The sequence below is a fragment of the Neovison vison genome, chromosome 12 (genome assembly GCF_020171115.1).
Source record: "Neovison vison isolate M4711 chromosome 12, ASM_NN_V1, whole genome shotgun sequence".
Lineage (NCBI taxonomy): Eukaryota > Metazoa > Chordata > Mammalia > Carnivora > Mustelidae > Neogale > Neogale vison.
In genome coordinates this window covers 135855355-135875065 of record NC_058102.1, presented here as the reverse complement: position 1 = coordinate 135875065, position 19711 = coordinate 135855355, and the positions used below count along the sequence as shown (strand labels likewise).

The following is a 19711-nucleotide window of genomic DNA, read 5'->3' as shown; positions in this document are numbered from 1 at the left end:
TCTAATAGTAAAACTTACAAATCTCAGAGACAAGGAGAAAATCCTGAAAGCAGCCTGAGACAAAAGATCTGTAACCTATAACAGTAGAAACATTAGACTGGCAGCAGACCTCCACAGAGACCTGGCAGGCCAGAAATAACTGGCATGATATATTCAGAACACTACACAAGAAAAATATGGAGCCAAGAATACTATATCCAGCTAGGCTGCCATGAAAAATAGAAGGAGAGATCAAAACAAAACAACACAAAACAAAACTTCCAGGACAAATAAAAACTAAAAGAACTTGCAAACACCAAACCAACCCCACAAGAAATATTGAAAGGGGTCCTCTAAGCAAAGAGAGAACCTAAAAGTAACACAGACTGGAAAGGAAGAGAGACAAGATACAGTAACAGTCACCTTATATAGGCAATACAATGGCACTAAATTCATATCTTTCAAAAGTTACCCTGAGTGTAAATGAGCAAAATTCCAATCAAAAGACACACGGTATCAGAATGGTTGAAAAAACAAGACCCACCAATATGCTGTCTACAAGAAACTCATTTTAGACCCAAAGACACCTCCAGATTTAGAGTAAGGGGGTGGAAAACAATTTACCATGCTAATGGACATCAAAGGAAATCTGGGGTGGCAATCCCTATATCAGACAAATTAGATTTTAAACCAAAGACTATAATAAGAGATGTGGAAGGACACTATAACACACTTAAAGTGTCTGTACAAGAAGATCTAACAATTGTAAATATCTATGCCCCAATATGGGAGCAGTCAACTATATAAACCAATTAATAACAAAATCAAAGAATCACATCAACAATAAACTAATAGTAGGGGACTTTAACAAACCCTTTACTGACATGGACAGATCATTTAAGCAAAAGATCAACAAGGAAATAAAGGCTTTAAATGACACACTGGACCAGATGAACTTCACAGATATATTCAGAACATTCCATCCCAAAGCAACAGAATACACATTCTTCTCTAGTGCACATGGAACATTCACCAGAACAAATCACATCCTGGGTCACAAATCATATCTCAACTGGCACCAAAAGATTGCGATCATCCCCTTATGTTTTCAGACCACAATACCTTGAAACTAGAACTCAGTCACAAGAGGAAAATTAGAACTCAAATACATGGAGGTTAAAAAGCATCCTACTAAAGAATGAGTAGGTCAACTAGGAAATTAAAGAATTTTTAAAAATCATGGAAACATATGAAAATGAAGATACAATTGTTCAAAATCTTTGGGATGCAGCAAAGGTGGTCCTGAGAGGAAAGTATATAGCAATACAAGCCTTTCTCAAGAAACAAAAAAGATCTCAAGTATACAACCTAACCCTACACCTACAGGAGCTGGAGAAAGGACAGCAAAGAAAGCCGAAACCCAGCAGGAGAAGAGAAATAATAAAGATCAGAGCAGAAACCAATGAAATAGAAACCAAAAGAACAGTAGAACAGATCAAAGACACCAGGAGCAGCTTCTTTGAAATACTTAATAAGATTGATAAAGTCTTGGCCAGAGTTACCAAAAGAAAAGAGAAAGGACCCAAATTAATAAAATCATGAATGAAAGAGGAGAGATCACAACCAATACCAAAGAAATACAAACAATTATAAGAACATATTATGAACATCTATACACCAGCAAATTTGACAATCTGGAAGAAATAGATACATTCCCAGAGATATATAAATTACCAAAACTGAACCAGGAAGAAACAGAAAACCTGAACAGACCCATAACTAGTAAGGAGATCGAAGCAGTCATCAAAAAATCTCCCAACAAACAAGAACCCAGAGCCAGATGGCTTCCCAGGGTAATTCTACCAAACATTTAAAGAAGAATTAATATCTATTCTTGTGAAACTGTTTCAAAAAATAGAAATGCAAAACTTCCAAACTCATTTTATGAGGCCAGCATTACCTTGATCCCCAAACCAGACAAAGATGCCATCAAAAAGAAGACTTCTATACCAATATCCCTGATGAACATGGATGCAAAAATTTTCACCAAAATACTAGCCAATAGGATCCAACAGTATATTAAAAGAATTATTCACCATGACCAAGTGGGATTCTTTACTGGTTCAATATCCACAAATCAGTCAATATGATACAATATATTAATAAAAGAAAGAACAAGAACCATATGATACTCTGTATAGATGCAGAAAAACCATCTGACAAAGTACAGCATCCTTTCTTGATCAAAACTCTTCAGAGTGTAGGGATAGAGTGTACATACCTCAATATCTTAAAAGTCATCTATGAAAAACCCACAGCAAATATCATTCTCACTGCAGAAAAACTGATAGCTTTTCCCTTAAGGCAGGGATGGCCACTCTCACCACTGCTATTCAACACAGTACTAGAAGTCCTAGCCTCAGCAATCAGACAACAAAAAGAAATAAAAGGCATCTGAATCAGCAAAGAAGACAAACTCTCACTCTTTGCAGATGATATGATACTTTTTGCGGAAAACCCAAAAGACTCCATTCCAAAACTGCTAGAACTCATACAGGAATTCATTAAAATGTCAGGATATAAAATCAATGCACAGAAAGCAGTTGCATTTCTATACACCAACAGCAAGAGAGAAGAAAGAGAAATTAAGGAGTTGATCCCATTTAAATTGCACCCCAAATGATAAGGTACCTAGCAATAAGCCTAACCAAAGAGGCAAAGAATCTGTACTCAGAAAACTGTAGAATACTCATGAAGGAAATTGAGGAAGATACAAAGAAATGGAAAAACATTCCATTGGAAGAACCAATATTGTGAAAATGTTTATGCTACATAGAGCAATCTATACATTTAATGCAATCTCTATCAAAACACCATCAACTTTTTTCAAAGGAATGGAACACATAATCCTAAAATTTGTTTGGAACCAGAAAAGACCCTGAATGCCTAGAAGAATGTTGAAAAAGAAAACCAAAGCTTGTGGCATCGCTGTTCCGGACTCCAAGCTCTACTACAAAGCTGTAATCATCAAGACAGTATGGTTACTGGCACAAAAACGGATATGCAGATCAATGGAACAGAATAGAGAGCCTGGAAATGGACCCTCAACTCTGCGGTCAACTAATCTTCAACAAAGCAGGGAAGAATATGCAATAGAAAAAAAGTCTCTTCAACAAATGATGTTGGAAAAATTGGACAGCCTCATGCAGAAGAATGAAACTGGATCATTTCCTTACACCACACACAAAAATAGACTCAAAATGGGTGAAAGACCTCAATGTGAGACAGGAATTTGTCAGAATCCTTGAGGACAACATAGGAAGCAAACTCTTCAACCTCAGCCTCAGTAACTTCTTCCTAGAAATATCGCTAAAGGCAAGGGGAACAAGGGCAAAAACGAACTACTGTGACTTCATCAAGATTAAAAGATTTTGCACAGCAAAGGAAACAGTCAACAAAACCAAAAGACAATTGACAGAATGGGAGAAGATATTTGCAAATGACATATCAGATAAAGGGCTAATATCCAAAATCTATAAAGAACTTATTAATCTCAACACTCAAAGAAAAAATAATCCAATCAGGAAATGGGCAGAAGACATGAACAGACGTTTCTGCAAAGAAGTCATCCAAATGGCAAATAGGTAACAAAGTGCTCAACATCACTCGGCATCAGGGAAATACAAATCAAAACCACAATGAGATACCAACTCACACCAGTCAGAAGATCTAAAATTAACAATTGTGGAAATGACAGCTGTTTTCCAGGTTGTGGAGAAATGGCAACCCTCCTACACTGTTGTTGGGAATGCAAGGTGGTGCAGACACTCTGAAAAACAGTATGGAAATTCCTCAAAAAGTCGAAAATATTACTACCTATGACCCAGCAATTGCAAATGTAGTGAACCGAAGGGCTTTATGCATCCAATGTTTATAAAGGCAATGTCCACAATAGCCAATCAGTATTATGCCATCATCAAAAAATGAAATTTTGTCATTTGCAATGATGTGTATGGAACTAGAGGGTTTTACACTGAATGAAATAAGTCAATCAGAAAAAGACAACTAGAGTATAACCTCACTGTATGAGGAATTGGAGAGACAAGACAGAGGATCATAGGGGAAGGGAGGGAAAAATGAAATAAGACAAAACCAGAGATTGAGACAAATCATAGGAAACTTTTAATATCAGGAAACAAAATGAGGGTTGCTGGAGTGGAGGTGGGCAAGAGGGATAGGGTGGCTGGATCATGGACATTGATTGGGAAGGTATGTGCTGTAGTGAGCGCTGTGAATTGTGTAAGACTGATGAATCACAGACCTATACCCATGAAATGAAAAGAGTAGACCAACAAATCAAAAAAAAAAATTCAATATATATACATATATGCATAGATATAGGCACACGCAGATCTATGTAATAGCTATTTCATAATAAAATGACTTACATTTGATCAGCTCCTTGTACTATTTATACACTTTTTTCAAAGACAGCATTGGTGGGGCAACTGGGTGGCTCTGTCATTAAGCATCTGCTTTCTTCCTCAGGTCATGATCCCAGGGTCCTGGGATAGAGCCCCACATCGGGCTCCCTGCTTGGTGGGCAGCATTCTTCTCCCTCTTCCACTCACCCTGCTTGTGCTCCTCCCCTCGCTGTTCTGTCAAATAAATAAATAAAATCTTAAAAAAAAAAAAAAGACATCATTGGTTAAGAATGTCATTTAATTAACTCTCTAAACCTCTGTGAACACAATATTTCTCACTATGTAGACCTCCTCATTAACAGAATATTGTATCTAAAACGGTATCAACACAGGACATAGTAAAATGGAAAAAATCACAGTTCTCTATGATGCCTAAGAAAATTATCTTAAATTAGGCTAGAGAAGTAAAGAAAATCAGAACCATTACATTTATTCTCTTTATTTTTTTGCGATTTTATTTGATAAAGCTACCCTCGGAGTACAATGCATTTTCACCTATGTAAGTCTACACTCTGAGTATTGATTCATTTATTTTACCTGAAATTAATTTACTTTTCCTTCAGTTCAGAATGAAAAAGGTAATAAATGATATCCTAACTCTGATTTTTGAAGAACTACATTTGAAAATGTAAGATAGTTCTAAATCAGTAATTTGTTTTAAGCTGTGGGACTTGTTAACTCCTAGAAACAGAACAAGGATCTTACTGTAATAGAGCTAGACAAACGGTCTATTCTTCTGTATATATGTTGTATTTAGAATTTTAAAAGTATTTGATAGAACGAATATATTTTTAGGACAAGATTTGCCAGTTCAGTTTTGGTTTCTCTGACATGCTGTTCCAATGTGAATGTAGCATTTTTGGAATTTTTTATATGCAATGTGCTAAATTTAAATCTTTTTCAAATACTGTATTATGCATTGTATGGTCTCTGTATGGCACAAAACAGTGTTTTTATAGCCCTTCTGGTTAAAAATTTTTGTTCTTAAGTCATGTTACGCTTGCCTTGTATGTGCTTTAAAGTTGCATTATGTATATCTCACCTCATCAGAAAACTGCCAGTTCTTTTCGCTGGAGGCAAAAGAAGGAATTTCATACCCATTAGTTTAATTGCTCTATGCCAAAACATCCAATTTTCTGTTTTATTCATCATCCTGTAAATAAGGCCTTAATATTTTCCTATTAGTTGAATTTTAACCAAAAGTATTTTGTTACTTTACATTTTTGGTCCTATTTTGTGTATTTGACTTGATTTTGGTTAATTTGAATGTGACACATTTTCCTATTTATTCACCCATTCCAGCTTTACTTGAATAACAGTATAAAGGTGCTTCATATTCTCTCTTTCAGTTACTGTTTTTGTTTGTCTCATGAACTGTCATTGGCAAAATAGCTTCATCTCTTTGGAAATATTAGCCCTCTAAATTGTGAAGAGTCTTCTGTTTATAAACTAGGTCTAATCCGGTAAATCAAATTCTTGGCACTTCCAAGTCTAAGCACACAGTATAGAGCGAAAATGAGAAATTGGGCAACATAAGGTTAATTTTTAGTTTTGTTACTAATTATTCATAAACCTTGACCCTTCCCATCTGTAAAATGGGGATTTCATGCCTCCCGAAGGCAGAGGTGTGAGGATCTGAAGAGATACCTATATGGAAGGCCTTTGTAAATTGTAAAACGCTGGACTGTTGTCATTATTATTACTATTATTATTCTATCTGGGGGGGTTTGCACTAAAGATGAAAATTTGAATTGTGCACAACAAGTATCGCACCAGTGGCGAATTGGCAAAGACTAGTTTTTAAGATATGTGAGAAGGTGGAAAATGTGTTGAATATGCCCAGTCGTTTAGCATTAGTGAAAGACAGTTTTGGCAGAATAATTACTTTTTCCATCCTCAAATATACTGTCTCCCTTTCCATAGAAACTATGTGAGGCAAGATGTCATGTGTTTAGAATCTTTAAATCTAAAAAGTTAAAAGAGGGGAGAGAGAAAGAGAGATGTCTCACCTTCCAAACAAATAAACAAACTTTGACAGGACCCGTGGGTTTGAGTCTAACATTTCACTGTCCCAGATTGTAAACATTACAACACCTCGGTGAGCCATGCCCATGATCTCATTGCGACTTTGGCTTCCTCTATCTCATACCATGCACCTTAGGAAGTTCTTGGAGCAGAAGCAGATGTGATCACTTTTGTTACTTCTCCCAGTACGTCCCCAGTGCTGTGACTCACTGTCTCTACTGATAAAGCAGTGAGACAACCAGGAAGTCACTGGACTATGGGGTTGAATTGGCCTTACCCATTTATATTTCTTTTACATAGTTACATTATTAATACATAATTAATTTTTTTTTTTTTTTAGCACTTGGGACTGTGGCCAAGGGTCTTAAAGTCATAGTCCCCTCATTACTTTTACTTTTTCACAATTCAGCAAACATTTATTGGAGTCTACTGTGTAACACACACCAGACTATATTCCAAATGAGAGTCAAAGAACAAGACCAGGAGGCTCTGTTCTTGAAGAGCTTACAAATTCATAGGGAAAGGACCCAGTAGAAAACAATTACAATACAATGAAAAATGTGGCTACAGGTTGCCTTTGGTTTTAAATGGACAAAGCAGATTTTGGGCCTGGTTGATTCAACAGCTCAACAATGTCATCAAAGACCCCAGGCTATTTTCTTCTTTCTTCTCTGCCATTATCAGTGTGTCCTGTGATTAGTCCTTAAAACTTCTAGAAAGTTTCTAGGAGACATCATCTCAGAACTCTCTGGCCACCATTGGGCCGTATCTAGCCCTCCACTAAACAAACAATGGTAGAGGGAATGAGACTTCTGAGATAGGCTTAAGCCAGTTGAGTTTTACCTCCAGGGTATGGAAGCACTTTTTGCAGGTGCTTCTGTGTAAGAGTTAGACACCCAAACAAAATCAAGCCTTGGCAAATATGAGAGAATGAGGGAATGAATTTTAGAGAAAAACATCTATAGGAATGTGCAGGGGAGGGAGTGAACCATACTGAGAAGGGGAGGGGAGTGGATTTTTTGGAGGAAATGTTATTTAAGCTACTATTAAAAGGAGTCAGTTCAGGACTGAGTAGGAATTTCTAGGAGTTTAGAAGAGCACCCAGGTAAAGAAAATGATGTAGTCAAAGATGTACAAAAACATGGCACTTTAGGGAATACCAGTAATCCTAGGGACTGCAATATAGTTTATATAAAATGATACAATGGGGGTGTCTGGGTGGCTCAGTTGGTTAAGCCACTGCCTTCAGCTTAGCTCATGATCCTGGAGTCCCAGGATCCAGTCCCACATCGGGCTCCCTGGTTGGCAGGGAGCCTGCTTCTCCCTCTGACCCTCCCTCTTCTCATGCTCTCTCTCTCTCTCTCATTCTCTCTCTTTCAAATAAATAAATAAAATCTTTTACAAAGGGGGGGGGGGTACAATGTGCAACATGACCAGAGGGTGAGGTTGAGCCAAACTGGGAAAATACTTCAATCATGCTAATGATTTGAACCTCATCCAGAAGGAAATGAAGCCAGAAGGGCATTTTAGGAAACCTGCCATCCTTTTGTTGATGTCTTTCTAATCTCTTAGTAGAGCTGATAGTCAATTTTGAGTTGATTTCTCAGAAGGGCCTGTGTTAACACATCCCCTGGAGTCTTCCATGTTTATAACAGTTTAATAGTTGGAGGTCATTTGGGCTGGATACTAGAACATTGATTCACATTTTCTCTAGAGGTTGCTTACATACATTACTCCCTTTCCCTCTGCATAAAAACACTGCTGCTGAAAAGGCTTAAGATATTATCTTATCCTTTCCCTGACAAGCAACTTGGTCTTTTTGCCTAGATGAGCAAATGTTTTTTTCTTTTTTATTAATGTCCAGCAGTTGTACTAGAATATTTCTCTATGTTAGCACATTCTTGGGCCTATTTCCCCAGGTATAGAGGGTGAATTTTAAATATACTCTCAGGTTTTATTTATTTCAAGAGAGAGTTTTGAATCATAGCTTTAAAATTTTGCTCTATTATATTGCTTTGTTTCCTTCTTAAGAACTCACTATATGCATGCTATTTTCTCTGCCTAGTCTTTGAATTTTTTGTTATCTTTCTCCCCATCATTTCAGATTCTTCACATATCCTATTTATTTAAAGATATTACCCATTATGTATGCTCATTTTTGTACTTCTTCTAATTTGCTTTTCATTTTCAAAATGAATTTTTCTTCCATTTCTAATTCTTTGTGGATGGGTTTCACCTGCCTTTAAAAACTGGTTTTTTTTTTCTTGATTAATCACTTAACTTATGAGCTTTGATAATTCTAATTGATATTTTCTTTCCATTGCTTCTGTGATCTTCTTTCAGCTAATACTTTTTCTTATAATAATTCTATATGGAAATTGACCATGGTCTTTTTGTTTTGCTCATTTTTAAGTGAAAAAAGTTCTCATGTTGTTTTAGGAGGGAGATGTGGGCCAGAGTTTCATTTCTAATTTCATGCTTCTCAAGATCCCACTTCTGTTATTTTCCCAAGGATGGAGAGTAGACTCAGACTCCTTTGCTCCTCTCCTCTCTTTTTACCTGAACTCTATCATTCCTTCATCCCATTGTCCTTGCCTTGTTCTGTTTGGATGCAACTCCCAGGAGTTCCTCTTCGGTATGGGGCTTCAACCCAGAAGGAGCCTTCAGTTGGTAGTACTGCGAATGCAGAGAACTCAGACCATAGAATGCTCCAGCACTGTCAAACCTGGGGGCATTTTGGTCTTACCCATTTATCAGAGCCTGGTAAGTCCACTGTGCTATTCCTGAGCTTTCCAGAACTTTCCAGGGAGACCTAATGGCAGACTGAGCTCCCTGGTTGTACAGCCTTCACAAGTCATTTTGCCTTCTCTCTGAAGTCTGCTGATTTCTTAGACCATGTAGCTTTGGTAGTTTGTCCCAATCTGTTTGTGCTTGAGGGTCCATAAAGATAACTTCTCCCCTAGCATTTCTGTGTTTTTATTTTGCTGCCACTAATTTCTCTGTTTTCTTAGGGAGATTCAAAGAATATGCCACCATCGTCTTCCAGAAATTTCTCCAGTCTTTCTTGAGAAAAAGAATTTGTTTTGTAATTCCTTAACTGACAGCTTACTGACACAAATAACATCATCTGAAAAGTGGAGTTCAGGGGCTACATTTTGAAGTTACCTGAAATTCTAAAAGCCATTTTTTTCCCTTTGAGTTTCCATGTGCATCTGGACCAAGGATATGGTTAGGATTATGAATTTTATTTCACCTGGGCCGAGTGTGTGGTCGGGATTCACATAATTGCAGTATTGTGGAGTGGCTTTGGGGTCAGACAGACATGGATTCAGATTCTTCTCCACCATTTTTCATTTCACTTGTCACATATTAATTTATTTCTCTACGATTTTCCTCATCTACAACATGGAAAGAGTACTACAACAACTACTGCTAAGCAGCTAAGCACTAAGTGCTTCAAAAGGGCCGTTTGGACTAAATTATGTGGGCTATTTGACTGAAGGTTAATAGATTAACTCTTTCAATCTTTTGATTTGGTTGCATCCTAGTGTACAGAAGTGTAGTAAGGTGGCAGTGTAGAAGACAATTGAAAGTATCATTCCTTTTGTTTTATATAAAAAGCTTTATTGTAGAATTTTAGAGAAAATGGCAAATATTTTCAAAATAATTTTATTAATACATCAGAATATAAAAGTTTGTCTTAGCAGAGATTGTATTTAAATGTGATACTGAGAGCAAGGGCCAGTAATATTGCTTACACATGTCTCATAGCAATCAGGAGAGGAAGCGTGTTGTGGAGAAGATGCTTTCTACTTATATTTGGGATGAGCCTGCCTGGAGTCTATCATTCACCATACACCAGAACTTTGGTTTGGTTTGGCTTGTTATGTCCTTGGCAAAAGCTTCCTTTTGTAGCTGTGAGTTTACAACTTAAGTCAGTGTCGTTTCTAGAAACTGGCATAGAAACTTTCAAAGAAACTGGGCATACAACAATAAACAAGACAGAAAAGTGTCCCTGCCCTCCTGGAATGTATGTTCTAGGTCAAAGGCAAATAAACAAGCCACTATGGCAGACAGTAGGAAGTACTATAATATAGAACAGCTCAACCCACACTCGAAGTTCAAGGAAGCTCCTTAAAGGGAATCGTACCTTAGTCAGTAGCTGAGACCACATGGAAAGTCCCAAACTAGTGGGAGAATAGACCAAAAAGCCATATGCAAAGACATGGAGATCTGCAAGTGGCATGTTTGAGGACATGAACTTGAAGGACTGATGTATAAGCAATGTTCCCAATACTGGCTAAAGTTTAGAATCACAGGAGAGGTTTTTTAAATTAAAAAAAAAAAATTATAGGCCCTACCCCAGACTTAATGAACCATATTCTCAGAAAATGAGTGTTGGAATTCTGATTATTAACTCCAGGGTTGGGGGTGGGGAGACCCTGTCTTAGGGCTTGTGTGTGTGGTTAGAGAAGGGGGATCAAGGCATAGAAGGTGAGACAAGGAAGCCAGGGGCACAAACATCATGTGGAGTTTGGATTTTATCCTAAGGGCAGGGAAGAGCAGTGGAAGAATTTGGAGGTTATGGGGATGAGATGTTAAGATTTATGATTATAAAGTTCACTAAGTTTTACTATAACATGGCCCCTTGAGGGATACAGTCTATGTGGTTCAACATCTTTGAAACCTCAGTTTTTTTAATATAAAATGGAAATAATATCTAACAATTTATGAGAAGTACCCAAGATATAATTAGCATTCAAAAGATATTAAATTTTGTTACTTGAGAAAGGTATGGAGCCAAATAATTGGACATCACCAGCCACCATCATACATTAGGGGAGGTGAGCATTTCCGAGCAACAATCTGTTTTCAGGTTCCTCTGACAAATTCCTTTCCTGCCCACACTTGCAGCCCTGGCACAGAGAGCCCGCTTTTCCCTCACTCCCCACCTCTCACATGCATTACTTCAGTTACAGTCTTTATGCTGACGACTTCCAAATCTATGACTCCATCCTGGTTTCCTTTCCTGAGCTCCAAACACATATATCCAGCTGACTTCCTTCTGGCTGTCTCCGCATAAAGGTTTTGCAAGCAATTCATCCAATTTGGGCCCCTGATATCAAGTACCATCCTTTCTCACCCCAAGAAAACAAAACAACACCCTCTCTTTCCAACATTAGCGCCATTAGTCAAACTAGAAACAGGGGACTCATCATTGAGTCACTGGTCCTTATCTTCTCCAGTCAGCACACACAAATCCACACCCTTTCCTGCAGGTCTAGACCGTAACCTCCTTCCAAACTTCTACCACCTCTTATTTGAACTTCATGAAACAGCCTCAAAGCACCAGGCTTTGCCCCAAACTCAAATCCAATTCTAAGAGATCTATGGTGATACAAAATTGATAAAATCCCCTCCCCCCCCACTACACACACACTTAAACCTTTCCAGTGGCTTTCTTGTGCCCCATACTTTCTACCAAGGCATGCAGTGAAGACCCATCAAGATCTCAGTAAGTCTCATTTTCTCCTATTCTCCCTTTCTTATTTATGCTACTCTGCGCTAAGAAAGAAAAAAAAAGTTCCCTCCTCTCATTCTCAGGTCTGTTTCATGATGATTTCTCCACCCTGAACCCCCTTCACACTGGTAACTCCTCACCTTTTAGACTTCATTTACAAACATCCTCTTGGGGGGCCATCCTTGAATCTTTCCTCTTAGTGCTGTTCATTATATGTATTTCTTTCTTTTTAAAGATTTATTTATTTATTTCAGAGAGAGAATGGGAGGAGGGGCATAGGGAGAGAAACTTCGAGAAGACTACTGGCTGAGTGTGGAGTACAATGCAGGGCTCTATCTCATGACCCTGAGATCATGACCCGGGCCAAATCTAAGTCTGTCACTTAACAGACTGGGCCTCCCAGGTGTCCCCATTATATGTATTTCTTAATGCCCCCACTGCCCACTGGACTGCAAGCAACATAATCGCCAAAGAGTATACACAATCAATCCATATTCTTCATGTATTTGGTTTGGGAATTTTTGCCTACTTGCTAAAATCTTTGTCATTCCCAAATCAATATTCACAGCACCTCTGTGGTCATTCTTGAACATGAACACAGAGATGAAAAATTTGAGTCATCCAAAATGCATGTTCTCAGCTGGGGCTGAAAAAGATGACACTCTATCATTTTAGCTCTCATATTATTAATAAGCATCCACTCTGTAGTCTACTTAAAACCAATTTTTAATATCTTTGTGGGTTTTGTTGGTGATTTCACTATTTGACATGGAACCCGCATGTAGTACCCAAGTGCTCTATAGTGTTCCTAAGTTCGTGTGTTAGATAAACCCCCTTTAGGCATGACTTATAGTATGGTGTCTATGAGTTCAATGTTAATGAATTAACATTATTTGAGACAAGACATCTTTAAGCAAAAACACACAAAAAACAAGCTTATATATTGATCAGTTGACAAATTTGTGACCAGAGGCTCACAGGAACATAATGCTGCATTTCCCCTAGAAATAGTGGTTTAGTATTTACTAATTCAGTTTTTGTGATGACTTTATAAAACAGAACTACAACAAATAATAAGACAACTGTATTTTACTAATTTCTATATCCTCAGCAGTTAGCACAGTAACTCTCACATAATAGTTGTTCAATAAATATCTGTTGAAACTGAATTGTGCATGTATACATATACCTACATACATGCATAGAAATCACATATAATAAATAAACTAAATTTGTTTTTTTATGCCAAGGGTGTACCTCACAGCCTTATTATTACTTTTTGCTTAAAAAAAAAACGCTGATCATAAAATTATTTTGATGACATCTTTTGTTTTTAATTTTCTCTAGGATGCTGGAGAAATGGTTCGTTCCTTTGTTGGTGGTTTGGAACTTGTTGTCAATTTACTGAAATCAGATAATAAAGAAGTCTTGGCAAGTGTATGTGCTGCTATTACCAATATAGCAAAAGATCAAGAAAATTTAGCTGTAATTACAGATCACGGAGTTGTCCCTTTATTGTCCAAACTAGCAAATACAGTAAGTAACACACCCTTTCATTTTAAATGTGTTTTATCATAAGATATCATGGTGTAGTGGTAAAAACAATAGCTTTCAAAGTATAGGGATAGAGGGAACATTCCTGAACCTCATCAAATCTATCTATGAAAGACCCACAGCAAATATCATCCTCAATGGGAAAAAGCTTGCAGCCTTCCCATTGAGATCAGGAACAAGACAAGGATGCCCACTTTCACCACTCTTGTTCAACATAGTATTAGAAGTCCTAGCAACAGCAATCAGACAACAGAGAGAAATAAAAGGTATCCAAATTGGTAATGAAGAAGTCCAACTCTCTCTCTTCGCAGATGACATGATTCTTTATATGGAAAACCCAAAAGACTCCACCCCCAAACTACTAGAACTCATACAGCAATTCAGCAACGTGGCAGGATACAAAGTCAATGTGCAGAAATCAGTGGCTTTCTTATACACTAACAATGAAAATACAGAAAGGGAAATTAGAGAATCGATTCCATTTACTATAGCACCAAGAACCATAAGATACCTTGGAATAAACCTAACTAAAGAGGTAAAGGATCTGTACTTGAGGAACTATAGAACACTCATGAAAGAAATTGAAGAAGACACAAAAAGATGGAAGACCATTCCATGCTCTGGGATCGGAAGAATAAACATTGTTAAAATGTCTATACTGCCTAGAGCAATCTACACTTTTAATGCCATTCCGATCAAAATTCCACGGGCATTCTTCAAAGAGCTAGAGCAAATAATCCTAAAATTTGTATGGAATCAGAAGAGACCCCGAATCGCTAAGGAAATGTTGAAAAACAAAAATAAAGCTGGCGGCATCACGTTACCTGATTTCAAGCTTTATTACAAAGCTGTGATCACCAAGACAGCATGGTACTGGCATAAAAACAGACACATAGACCAGTGGAACAGAGTAGAGAGCCCTGATATGGACCCTCAACTCTATGGTCAATTAATCTTTGACAATACAGGAAAAAATATACAGTGGAAAAAAGACAGTCTCTTCAATAAATGGTGCTGGGAAAACTGGACAGCTATATGTAGAAGAATGAAACTCGACCATTCTCTTACACCGTACACAAAGATCAACTCAAAATGGATAAAAGACCTCAACGTGAGACAGGAATCCATCAGAATCTTAGAGGAGAACATAGGCAGTAATCTCTTTGATATCAGCCACAGCAACTTCTTTCAAGATACGTCTCCAAAGGCAAAGGAAACAAAAGTGAAAATAAACTTCTGGGACTTCATCAAAATCAAAAGCTTCTGCACAGCAAAGGAAACAGTCAAAAAAACAAAGAGGCAACCCACGGAATGGGAGAAGATATTTGCAAATGACAGTACAGACAAAAGGTTGATATCCAGGATCTATAATGAACTCCTCAAACTCAACCCACACGAAACAGACAAACACATCAAAAAATGGGCAGAAGATATGAACAGACACTTCTCCAATCAAGAAATACAAATGGCTATCAGACACATGAAAAAATGCTCATCATCATTAGCCCTCAGGGAGATTCAAATTAAAACCACATTGAGATATCACCTTACACCAGTTAGAATGGCCAAAATTAACAAAACAGGAAACAACATGTGTTGGAGAGGATGTGGAGAAAGGGGAACCCTCTTACACTGTTGGTGGGAATGCAAGTTGGTGCAGCCTCTTTGGAGAACAGTGTGGAGATTCCTCAAGAAATTAAAAATAGAGCTTCCCTACGACCCTGCAATTGCACTCCTGGGTATTTACCCCAAAGATACAGATGTCATGAAAAGAAGGGCCATCTGTACCCCAATGTTTATAGCAGCAATGGCCACAGTCGCCAAACTATGGAAAGAACCAAGATGCCCTTCAACGGATGAATGCATAAGGAAGATGTGGTCCATATACACTATGGAGTATTATGCCTCCATCAGAAAGGATGAATACCCAACTTTTGTAGCAACATGGACGGGACTGGAAGAGATTATGCTGAGTGAAATAAGTCAAGCAGAGAGAGTCAATTATCATATGGTTTCACTTATTTGTGGAGCATAACAAATAGCATGGAGGACAAGGGGCGTTAGAGAGGAGTAGGGAATTTGGGTAAATTGGAAGGGGAGGTGAACCATGAGAGACTATGGACTCTGAAAAACAGTCTGAAGGGTTTGAAGTGGCGGGGGGGTGGGAGGTTGGGGTACCAGGTGGTGGGTATTATAGAGGGCACGGCTTGCATGGAGCACTGGGTGTGGTGCAAAAATAATGAATACTGTTTTTCTGAAAATAAATAAATTGGAAAAAAAAAACAAAAACAAAAACAATAAGCTTAGCGTCCAGAGACCTGGATTCAAGCTTAATATCCATGACCTACGAGGTATGAGATTTTGGTCACCTCATTTAATTTCTCTGACACCAATCAATGTGAAAGTGTATTCTAACGTTACAATTTAATATGCAAGATCCTTAGAAAACAGAGGCTGTTTATTTGTTACTGGCAAGTCGTAAAGTGGTGGCAAATATAAATGTTACTATAGAAGTGTTAACTATCCTCTTCCATCACCACCATCGTTATCATTATCCTTAAGATAACTGTTCATGCCAACTATAGAAGTTAAAAACTCCTCCCCAGGCTTAGCAAGCTTGGACTGAAGGCATTCTTGGGCTGGGAGACTTGGGTAACCAGTGTATTATTTATCCAAAGCTGTGCCAGATAGAATAAGTAGCGTTGAGAGATAATGACTTCACCATGACCAGAAGTATTTGAGCATAGCTTGGGCTACCTCTTGGCAGGAAAATCATAGAGCAGAAATTAAGTCACTGGAAGGATGCTTGGTTTAGAAGACTTTTTAGGGCCAGTCTGACACTGAGTTCCTAAGAATAACTGCCAGATTCAGTTAAGGACATCAAGTTGTTGCCTCAATCAAGAGAACAATACAATTAACAAATAGAAAACTGTATCGTATTTAGTTATATTCTACCCATAGAAGTTAATTACATACAAAAAGAAAGGATATAGTCTGGACAAAGGCTACAGAAAGGGAAATGGGAGACTCAAACATGTCATTGTTTGCTGCACTGCCTTCTCCCTGTTGGGAACCAAGGTGTATTACTGATGTTGAAGTATTCCTCGGGTGAAGGTGTAGAATTAATCCACGTATCCCAGTCAGATGAAATGCTCCCTTAAGAATGTCCAATATTTTTTACCTATTTTTTTCCCTACAGCACCTTCTCCAAAGGAAATCAAGCCTTGAGCAAATAACAAATGCTTGACAATTTATCATGTTTGAGTGTATTGACTACATTCAGTAGTCAATAAAAAGAAATAAAAAATATTTGAAGTCATAAAAAGAAAACTCGGGATTGAACCTTGGCCCAATTAGGAACCGCCAAAATACTCATTTCTTTCAAGACACCACCTGAATAGCCTCTAGCTGCTCTCCCTTGACTCCTTGGCCTTTTATTGGGTAATAAACATCTCGCACAGAAACATGACCTCACACGTTCATTGCAATGCATGTACCACTATCCATTTCCTTTGTGCAGAATAATGATAAATTGAGGCGCCATCTAGCAGAAGCTATTTCACGCTGCTGTATGTGGGGGAGAAACAGAGTGGCCTTCGGCGAGTACAAAGCAGTGGCTCCATTAGTGCGTTACCTGAAATCAAATGACCCCAATGTACATCGAGCGACAGCTCAAGCCTTGTACCAGCTCTCGGAAGATGCGGATAACTGCATCACCATGCACGAGAATGGGGCAGTAAAGGTACTGTTGATTGATCGACTTTGGGGTTCAGTCCAAATGAGGTATATGGTGGTTGGAATGAAACTTATGTAGCAATAAGATTTCACCGATGGGGCAAGACTGCCTTTTTGTTGGGTCATGGCGGCTGTTGAACCATGTGTTAGCATGGTTTATGCAGCAGGAAAGTTGGAGATCGATTTTTTTCTAAACTGAAGAGTATAAGACACACTTAGTTGAATAATTGCTCCATAATTTGAATTTGATTGAAAAAAATGTACAGTACATGAATAATCAGGGGCATTCACAAGTCTATTTAATTTATTATTTACTTAGGACTTAAATAACAAAGGCACAAACTACAGCAAAGGAGCTGACTGAAACAGCTAGATGGCAACTTGATGGTCTTAACTGTAATAGCAAAGGACCAATTCAAAGACACTTTTTTTTTTTTCAAAAAAATTGTGCATCAGGATTTTCTTTGCCTTTAATCAACACACAGGTAGGAGAGCTTCTAGAAGCACAAAGAATTTAATATATCTATGCATTCTGTTCCTGAACAGGACTTGCCCAATCTAACATTCCATCAGTAGGGCCTTTAAAAAAATGAAACTGTAAAAAAATGAAGCAGCCTGATACAGCGTCTGATATATAACATATGCTTAGACAATTGCCAGTTTAAGAACAGAATTTCTAGGCTACTCAAAGTTTTAAAGTTTAAAAGGTTTATGGTTTAATTGACATAAAGCTCAGCTGCACATGTAATTCTGAATCATTTCTTCTAAGGCAAGTCAATGGATAATCCAAAATCACTTAGGAATTGTAGGATACTATGTAAAGTGATGAAACTCTGTTCACCCACCCACACATCTTATATGTACTAAAAAAAGAAGGCAACAAAAATGGACAGGGGGAGGGAACAGGAAAAGGAAAAGCAAAGAAAGAAAACGGTTTGTTCGGCCCTAGGCCCTTTCCCCCAACATCTTAAGGTCTCTTTAGGGCCTCTCCATCTCCCCTGTTTGCCTTCTAACTGCCTGCTATTTCTACTGAAGAATAACTATAAAGAACAGGATGTTGTTTTTTGTAAATGACTCTGTCATAATATAAAGACAAGCCTAATCCTGAGCTCTCCCTCTTGGGATCGTGGGGGCAGCAAATGGACCTGTGTGTCCTTTCTCTGGATTTTTCATTTCTTTTTTCCTTCTTTTCTTTTTTTTTTTTCTTTTCTTTCCTTTCCTTTATTTATTTATTTATTTATTTATTTTTTAAGAGGGAGAGAGTGCATGCAAGCAGGAGAGGAAGGAAGGCAGAGGCAGGGAGAGAATCTTAAGCAGGCTCCAGCCCCGATATGGGGCTTGATCTTAGGACCCTGAGATCATGACTGGAGCCAAAATCAAGAGTCAGACACTAACCAACTAAGCCATCCAGACACCCCCTCTGGGTTTCTTTAAGGAGGAAAGAAATGTGGATGTGGCAAGTGGGTGTCAGTGGATTAAACAGGGTTTGGTGTAGTGCTTGGCTATGGGGAGTAAGGAAAGGGTTGAATCAAAAATGACTCCAGGTTTGGGACTGGGTGAAGAAGAAGATTCCAGAAGCCAAGATCATGCAAGAGAACATCTGGCACCTTTGGGTGGTTACAATACCTGTTCTGAGTATGTCACAACGTGTAACTGCTAACATTTCTGACTCCAAATGCATACAAACTATCCACTATTTTGGCAGATCCCTGTTTTCATTCCTAATTGCTACTGTGCTTTCCTAGTAGAAAGCTTACAGTGTTATATCCAGTCCTACGTACAAGCCCGCTGCAGCTACCCACAAGCAACACTGACAATTACCAGAGTCATCCTGTCACCCAGGTCATAAGTAATTCATTCTAGAGTTAGTTCCTTCATCATACAATTTCCTTGACAGCAGCAGCTGATGTTACACAACCTGTCTTGTGCCAGTTGATGTTTATTCCATAATAATAGTAAGCAGGCGTGAGGGTCTGGAATAGATTGGTTTCACTTTCTACTGTGTTCGATTTAAATGGTCAGTTTGAATTTTAGGTCTAGAGAAGGGCTGTCCAGTGCAAATGTAATGTAACCCACATATCTAATATTAAGTTTTCTAGGAGCTAGAATTTCAAAAAAGATAAAAAGAAACAGGTGAAATTAATTTCTGTGATATATTTTATTTAACCCTATATATCCAAAATATTTTTACTTCAACATTTAATCAATACTATTATATATATTATACATATAATGAATATTATATATACATACATATAATCAATACTATTAGATATATAATCAATACTGTTACATATATAATCAATACTATTATATATACTATTATCAGTGTATATATATTGTATAAACTATTATCTATCTATCTATCTAGTATTTGCGTTTTATACAGATGGTACATCTCCATTTGGACTGG

General features: G+C 37.8%; 1 protein-coding gene across 2 annotated transcripts in view; it reads left to right on the top strand.

The window, feature by feature from the left end:
* The window catches only part of ODAD2 (outer dynein arm docking complex subunit 2), a 183632-nt gene that overhangs the window by 114310 nt on the left and 49611 nt on the right, over window positions 1-19711 (top strand). The window contains exons 18-19 of one of the 2 annotated variants that reach the window (XM_044227950.1): window positions 13357-13545; window positions 17084-17305. In XM_044227950.1, coding sequence (XP_044083885.1) covers window positions 13357-13545; window positions 17084-17305 — 411 coding nt within the window. Of the gene's footprint in view, window positions 1-13356; window positions 13546-13874; window positions 13911-17083; window positions 17306-19711 lie in introns of those variants that run through there. The other variant, XM_044227949.1, reaches the window with a different exon arrangement.